The 8,760-nt window shown below is 45.2% G+C and overlaps 1 protein-coding gene across 1 annotated transcript in view; it reads right to left on the reverse strand.

Moving 5' to 3' along the window:
• FYB (FYN binding protein) overlaps positions 1-8,760 on the reverse strand; it is a 54,531-nt gene that overhangs the window by 21,103 nt on the left and 24,668 nt on the right. The window contains exons 8-11 of the mRNA XM_015420164.1: positions 6,764-6,908; positions 5,768-5,790; positions 4,133-4,205; positions 583-723 (exon numbers count right to left, since the gene is read on the reverse strand). Of these exons, the coding sequence (XP_015275650.1) occupies positions 583-723; positions 4,133-4,205; positions 5,768-5,790; positions 6,764-6,908 (382 nt within the window). The remainder of the gene's footprint in view (positions 1-582; positions 724-4,132; positions 4,206-5,767; positions 5,791-6,763; positions 6,909-8,760) is intronic.

The following is an 8,760-nucleotide window of genomic DNA, read 5'->3' on the forward strand; positions in this document are numbered from 1 at the left end:
TCCCCACCAACTAATTTGTTATATGATACATAAAGGTTTGTACCCTATGGCTCAGATATGTCAGCTCCAACAGTGTCCCTAATATGAATAGAAATTCCCAAAATCTGTCACCAGAGGTGGCTGACTCAACCTTGGAATAGCTCATGGAATAGCTGACTCACTTTGGAATAGTTCATGTAATAGCTTCCACTGATGACCTAAATTGTCTATGGTGATGTAGTTAAAGACAGAGGGTTGGATCCAGCTAGCTTTTTGTTTAATCTCGCCCATCTCTCCTCCTTATGCCAACCCTTGACCCACATAGTTTTTGTCCATGCAGGTCCCGCGATCCAGTTATCATAGCACTTCTGGTGGTGAAAGTGATATGTGATTCAGCGATTCTCCCTGTTCCGCTAGCAAAATAGCTGGTTGAATCCAACCCAGAACATGGCTCAACATGAACAGTAGTGTTCTCAAAGCTTGGTGGGGGTTAAGTGATACTTGGTTGGTTAAGCTGCTGTGAGAAGTTGTTAGTAGCACGTGATCAACAGTTTATTAGCTATTAGTTTTAGTGAACTTTTTTTTTCCACAGCAGACTCTTACGGGGGGCCTCCATTATCTTCTTTCACATTGACTTTAGGTGTTGTCCCTCGTACACTTTTCTTTTGGTAATCTTTTCCCTTTATAATCTTCAATAGCCCTCGGGGCCAGGAGTTACTCTTATCTTCATCCTGTGACACAAACCTTTGGAGTATGCATGCAATTATCATGTTGCAGAATGAAACACAAAATGTTTACAGGACTGGTTTCTATTTTGTGTATCTACTTTGTTCGGTGCATTGAGTTCACATGAGAAACCATTGCCCACACAGCCAGTACAATTTTTAGAAATACATCTCAAGCCAACATGATGAATGTGTACTCCAGTGTGTTATATGGTTGATTCCCAATCAGGGAACATCTGGATACTACACTTGCATCTGCATTAGCGTTTCCACACACATGTACTCAGGTGTCTAACAGCATGTGATAACTCTAGTATATGCAAAGGATATGTGGAGCACAGATCTGGTCTCTAATGGTTTAAGTGGTCACCCACAAATATAAAAGGTGAAAGCAACAGATGCATGTGTGGAAGTGCAAAGATCATGCAGGTACATTGTCAGGAAGTTCTGACTTGACTGAAGATCCCTGTTCAGTGTCTGCTTGGTGGCAAACCAGGGGTTTCTGCCAAGCCAGGGTTTGCTGCCACATATTGGGTGCGTTCAGACGGGGGCTTTATATCGGTTAGAGTGCCAGTTCCAACCATTGTACTCACCGGCGTTCAGACCGGGCACATCTGCCTCCTGTCCCTAACCGGTGTAAAGCCCTTTACACCGTTGCACTCTGCCACCAGGTCCCAAGTGGTGATATACTGAGTGCAACGGTTGTAAACGGTGTACCCCGGCGTCTGATCGGTCTCCACCATTCCACAGCCATTTCCATCGGAAGCCTGAGGCTTCCGGCTTTCCCCCGCCATTTTTTAAAAACTAGGCGATATGCGCTCGGGCAAAGCTTCGCCCTGAGCGTTTTTTTTTGTTTTTTTTTAAAAAGCCCTTAGTTTAACTTCCTAGAGGAGTCCGGGACTTAAGGAAGGCCAGGTTGGGCTTTAAACTTTAAAGGTAACTCCTTACCTTTAAAGTTTAAATGTAATGGGAAGGGTTTGAGCATGCGCAAAGATCGCCATTCTATGAATGGCTGCCTATGCGCATGCTCAAACTGTTTAAAAAAAAAAAAAAACCTCGCCGACACCTGCAGCGTGTGAGCGGGCGTACACCGGAGGGATCCGCAAAATGGAGGTAAGTCTGATCGCGTTTCTGCCGGCATAAACTGCACCGGTTCCAACCGGTGCAGTTTATGTCGGCAGAAAGCCCCCGTCTGAACGCACCCATTATATGAAATGGTGTTATTTGGCTGGAGCCCTTCCCAAAGGGAAGGATCACCAAGAGTTACTAAGATGATCTCAGTTGTAACACTTCCTTTCCAACTTTGTTGCATTTGATCAAAATAATGTAGACCATGTTGATTTTAAAGGAGCTCTGGGAGAGACTTCCAGTCATACTTGAATCCCTGTGCACAGAGTAGCATTCAAAGAAAGGATTTTTGCCACCTCCTTCTAACTGGAGTCCCCTCTTCTGTATCTCATAAGTTGCTACGGCAGAGGAATGCCATGGAATGTGGTGTGGGAGGGTGCAGCTGGAGAAAGGAATGTGTGGAAATTACTCTAGACTTGCATACAAGTTGTTCCACAAACTTCCCTCTCCAGCTGTAGCCCCCTGCGTTGCATCCCATCTCATTCCTGAGGGTTTCCCTGACCCTCAGGAGTAGCTTCTTGGTGGTTCCATTGGGAAGGAGTGATAAGAATGATCCCTTTTGTGAATTCTGCTTTGTTCAAGGTTCATAGGACCCAAACTACCAATCTCCACAGACAGTTCAATGAAGTCCTATTGAAATGAGCAGGTAATAATTTTGGCTCAATCATGGTCTAAATTATTTTCAAGAAATGCAGTAATATTGGAAAGACGTGTTAAGAGTCAGGGGCCACAGAGAAGTCAGTGACTAATAATTGCTCAGATCCTATAAACACTTAAATGTGACTCACCTGTTTTTTTTTTTTTTTGAACACAATTTTATTTTCATGAAAATATTGACATATCATCAGTTCAAATTAATATTTCAGTTTTAACCCCATACCAATATCCCCAATTTACTCTCTCCCTCCCGCTGGCTTCCCGCAACGCTTCCCCCCTCACCTGTTGTGACTCACCTGTTGAATTAAAACAGGTGTGCAGCTGTGTTCGTCTGTAATCTGAGTTCAGTACTACCTTAAAGACCAATACAAATTTCTAGTGTATAAGCTTTCATAAGAAATGTTTCTCATTTGTGAGCTTTGACTCATAAAAGCTTCTCCACTGGAAAAAAAACATTGCTGGTCTTTAAGATGCTATTGGGCTCAAATTTTGAATTAGAACAGAATCAGTGTGGAGGATTGTGGAGGACTGAACAAGCATAGTACACATAATTGAGATTTATAGTTCCATTTGTGTCACATGAACACCAGTTCAACCTGTACTCTGTTTTACTGATTCTGTTCCCAATAAAAGAGAAGTTACAATATCCGAGTGTCCTTAGAATCAAAAACTCATTTACAAGGAGGTAAAACCATTAAGAATCTACTAACAATCCCTGAAGGAATTACATTATTTCTATACATAAGCATATATATCTTTTTAAAAGCCCCAAATCAGGGACCCCCAAATTTGTTGAACTTGTGGACACATTTGTAATTTTGATAATGGATACAGAGACCCACTTCAAAATGGCTTCCATGGAGCAATCACAAAATGACAACCATAGGGATTCAGTACAGAGACCCACTTCAAAATGGCTCTTCTGAAGCACCTTCGGCTCCAGTGAGGTAGAAGAAAGCCAGAATTGACTATTTGCTTTGGGGCAGAGATGTTTTGTGGAAGAAGCAAGTGGGGACAAAAAACCCCCACATTGGCTTGGATCCTAGGACACTGTTCTCCTTCTGCTTCTTTGGGCACCGTGGAAGCTTCCACTATGGCATTCACTTCCTCTCTAGCACTTTCACTTGTGCAAGATCTATGTTTTTTAAGGAGCGGTAGAGGAAGTGAGTACCACAGTGGAGGAAAGCCTCCACAGAGGCTAGACAGAAGCACGAGGGGAACTATGTCATAGGATCCAAGCCACTGACGGGTGCCACAGTACCCTTGAGCTCCACATTGGTGATGTCTAGTTTATACCCTTCTGCATTTTACCCCATTTACAACTTTCCTAACATGCCAACCTAGCAGTTCGAAAGCAAGAAATTGCAAGTAGATAAATAGGTACCACTTCGGTGGGAAGGTAACAGCGTTCCGTGCGCCTTGATGTTTAGTCATGCCGGCCACATGACCATGGAAATGTCTTCGGACAGCGCTGGCTCTTCGGCTTTGAAACGGAGATGAGCACCGCAACCCTAGAGTCGGATTCGACTGGCTTTCGAGCAAGGGAACCTTTACCTTTACCTAACATCTTTTCATCACTGTCTAATCAAGGTGGACACATTTCCAAATTATTCTCCCCCCCCCCCCCCCGTTTCGAAGCTTACCTTGGTGGCACATCATCATCATCATCAACTCCATCATAAATTTCATCAGGGGTGGGAGGAGGAGGAAATGTCACTTAAAAATGGAAAAAAATAAAAATAAAAGCAAATTCAGGAGATAATTCCCACAAAAGTAAGTGGGAAAAAATCTGCCTGGAAGTTTCACTCCAATATATGCCAGTAGACTCCTGTTCATTCTTGCTGCATCAGACCAACATGGCTGCCTCTCTCAAACCTAGTCAGTCATTGATCATTTAAAGCCTCTACCACATTCACAGAAAAGAACCTCTGTCTTACATATACACCACAAAACCATATACTGCCAGCTTTTCAGCTACTTATCTATTGCTATTGTGCACTTCAGCTTCATTTCTATGTTGTTTCTTTGTATAGTGGACAATTACGTCATGCCACCAACTATGTTTCAAAAAGCAGCCATTGCAGTTCTTCAAAGCTTCTTCGAGCATATCAAGCTTTTGGGGGGTGCCTCCTTTAATCCTGGCCTATGCCTCTCCACCCCAATAGCCCAGAGATTATACAGGAGTGGTCCTGAGATAAATACACTTGCTGTCAATCCTGCGAGGATTTGAAACATTCTTTCACACTTCTGTTGTACTTGGAGTCCTCCTTATACAGCCAGCAAAGGAAATCCACTTGGGAAGGATAGTAGAGGATAAAGAACTCACAAAATGAAACATAATGTAGACAGAACCCCACAGACCTGGAATCAAGTTGCTCACTCCTTCGAACTATAGGTTTCCCCAGAAATTAGTGCAATCTTAATGGAGCTGTTATTAAACTACTAGCAAAGATGGTGCCATTATGAAGAGGGGCATGAATGTGTAGTCTATTCCAGTCACTTTAAGGAATGCAAAGTGCAAGCAGAGGATTCATGGTGATTCCTTATTTTACAAAAGTTGATTGATTTAATGACCCAACTGTGACCTCAGAGGATGTTGTCTCTTCTCCAGTGTATGACAATGATTAAGTTCAGGAACTAGGAAAAAGCAGCTGCAAAGTGTAACAGCCAAGTGGTTCTGCACAGGTGCACAGCTGCTCAGCATGATACTGTGCTCAAGACAGACTTTGCCAGGGCACACTGAGACAATCAGATCAGATGCTTGCCTTGTGTGTAATCAAGGGACTTAAAAAGAGGGGCTGTGGCTCAGTGGAAGAGCCTCTGCTTTGCATGCACAAGGTCCCAGGTTCAATCCCCGGAATCTCCAATTAAAAAGGACCAAAAATATGAAAGATCTCAGCATGAGATCCTGGAGGGCCACTGCCAGTCTGAGTGGACAATACTGACCTGGATGGACCAAGGGTCTGATTGAGTCCAAAGAAGCTTCTTGTGTGTTCCTGTGTGAACGGGGTATTTTGGCTTGATGAGCAGCAAAGATCTCAGCATGCCTATGTTGAGTGCATCTCAGTGGTATACACAAATTAAGGTGCCAAGAGCATTATGGGTGTACATTTGCTCTCTACTTGTATTGCTCCTAGTATTCAGGAATCAAAACTGCTTCTATTAGCTTTCTATTTATTGGTTACGCTGGAGGGAACCTGCTCACAGATAGTTGGATGGATGGATGGATGGATGGATAGATGGATTGATTTCAATTTTTAAAGAAAAGTAGAACTTACCCCCTGTGGCGCTCTGACCTCCACTGTAAAAAAAAAAAAGAGCAAAATAATTGAAGGGAAAAGACAGAGAGAAAAAAGGAACCGGGTTCCCCCCCCCCCTGTATTACTTGCATACACCAGATGTAGAGCTGCTAACCTCCAGCTGGGAGATAGATGGATTGATTAGAAAAAACACTATTCAAGAAGAAGAAGAAGAAGAAGAAGAAGAAGAGGAAGAGGAAGAGGAAGAGGAAGAAGAGGAGGAGGAGGAGGAGGAGGAGATTGGAGCTGTGAAGGGGAAAAAAACACAGACTGAAAAGCCTTCATTTTTTCAGGCTGCTAAAGGACGTTTATCACTCCTTTGTATGAAAAACATGTGAATCCAAGGAATGCAAGAGATAAAGAGAACACTCGTTTCTAGAATTAAAAAGTGGTTTCGAATGTCTTTTTCAACTCAGTCTCTCTGCTGATGCTCATCACCAATCTCTTTACGGAGCACTGCAGGGATGACAATACTACGGATCAACACAATCTCTCTCTAATGTCTTCCCAAAGCTCTTCAATGAAAGTTGTTTAGGACAAGAAATTTGCATTATAAACATTATAAAAAGTATAACAAAGTGTGTAAAATGATAGAACAGTGTTTTTTCTTCGGTGAGTTCGTTTTCCCTGACTGTATCCACACCAAAGCCTGTCTTGTTTTTGATACATTAACCTCCAGCTGGGGTCTGGAGATCTCCCAGAATTACAACTGATCTCCAGATGACAGGGATCAGTTTCCTCCTGGGGAAGATGGTTGCTTTGGAGGATGGACTCTACAACATCATTACCCCCATTTAAGGCCCTCCCCAGACCTCACTCCCAAATATCTAAGAATTTCCCTATCCAGAGCTGGCAACCCGGCTACAGCATGTGTATATCAATGGGGTCACTTGCAAATGAGAGTCAACGTGGTAATTCAACCAGCAAAAGACTTAAGAACTGCTGTCTTTTGGAATGTATGGAATTCAAACATGCCTGCCAGTGCTGTCTTGGTCCCCAACATCATCATACACTTCTTGGTCACTGTCTGGCTGCGTCGGCTGAATGCTGATCAAAGGTCGTGGCTTTCTTTTCAAAGAGTCATAGTCAATTTCCACCATTGTGGTTTTAATGTAGCCATCTAAAATGCAGAACATTTAAATATAGTTGCTTTAGAATAGATCTTCAAGGCAAGTCGTGCTAAGATCTATATATATGTGTGTGTGTGTGTGTATTTAAACCCCCAAAGAAGTAAAGAAAAATACTGTGTTGTGAAATAAAATATTTATATAGTACAGTGATGGTACGGGAGGGAAGATGGCATGGTACAGCTTCATCTCATCAGATCTCAGAAGCTAAATTGGGTCTATACTTGGAATGGAGACCACCAAGCTCGGCCACCTTCCAGCCTGCGTCCCATCCCAAAGGAGGCAGGCAGCGGGGCAAGGACCAGAAACCCCACTCCGACATTGGTGCTGTGCAACGCCAGGTCCATAAATAACAAGACCACAGTCCTTCGGGACTTTCTGCTTGAGCAGGATGCGGACCTGTCATGCGTGACCGAGACCTGGGTACAAGATGGGGAGACAGTAGCACTCTCCCAGTTAGCTCCGCCTGGGTTCTCGGTCCTTCACCAATCTCGGACAACGGGGCGGGGGGGGGAGGAGTGGCTTTGTTCATTCGAGAGGCTTACTCCTTCAGGGCGTTTCTGGTGCCGAGGCTCACAGGCATTCAGTGTGCCAGCTTTGTGTGGGAAGCCGGGGAGAGTTTGGCTGTCTGGTTGGTGTACCGTCCGCCCAACGCACCACCTGACAGTCTGCTGTCCCTGGTGGAGGCCATGTCAGGCTGGGCATTGGAGCACCCTAGACTGATAGTCTTGGGTGACTTCAATGTCCATGCTGATGATGCAGCTTCCTCGTCCATGGCGGCGCTGGGACTCTCCCAATATGTAATGGCCCTCACTCACCGAGCCGGTCACACGCTTGATTTGATCTTCGCGGCAGGGGTTACAGTGGACCGGATTACTGCTACGGCAGTTCCACGGTCGGACCACCCCTACTCTGTTTGGGCGGCGAGCATATTTTAGCTCGCTCGTGGAGCCAAATGGACCCAGCGCGGCTTCAGATGGCTCTGCGGGATCCTATGCCCCCTGGTGGCTCATTAGATGAGCTAGTCGAGGACTGGCATAACTGGCTCTCAACAGCCATCGATGAGATCGCTCCCAGACACCCTCTGCGCCCGCACACAAGCCTGGCTCCCTGGTACACCCAGGAGCTGAGGCTGATGAAGCAAAGGCTTAGACGGCTAGAGAGACAGTGGCGGCGCGCTCGTGATGAAGCAACGAGAGCATCTTATAGGACGTTTATGAAATCCTATAAGGTGGCAGTCAAAGCTGCGAAGAGGGAGTTCTACGCAGCCTCAATTGCGTCTGCTAGTTCACGCCCAGCACAATTATTTAGACCAATTTGGTCTCTAACAGATCTGCCACAGGGCAGACAAAACACTAGGGAATTGGACATCGGCTGTGAGGCTTTTGCAAGCTACTTTGCAGATAAAGTCTTGGTGCTCTGCCACGACCTCCTCGCCACAGTTGAGACAGTGAGTGAACTCGAGGCTCCATGCACGTCTTCTGGTTCCATTCTGGATTATTTCAGTCCACTCAGCCTAGAGGAAGTTGACAGACTGATCTCAATTGTACGCCCAAACACTTGCAGCCTTGATCCGTGTCCCTCCTGGCTAATTAAAGCTGGCCGTGAGGGGTTGCAAGGTGCTCTCAGGGATATTATCAACAAGTCCCTCTTGGAGGGACTGTTCCCGGGGGCTCTCAAGGAAGCGATGGTCCGCCCCCTCCTTAAAAAGCCATCCCTGGATCCGGCTGAATTGGCCTACTATCGGCCGGTTTCCAACTTGCCTTATTTGGGCAAGTTAATTGAGAGGGCGGTGGCGATACAGTTGCAGAGCTTTCTGGATGATGCTTCCATACTAGATCCCTG

This window comes from Gekko japonicus, unplaced genomic scaffold (assembly GCF_001447785.1).
Source record: "Gekko japonicus isolate JY-2015 unplaced genomic scaffold, Gekko_japonicus_V1.1 scaffold86, whole genome shotgun sequence".
Classification (NCBI taxonomy): Eukaryota; Metazoa; Chordata; class Lepidosauria; order Squamata; family Gekkonidae; genus Gekko; species Gekko japonicus.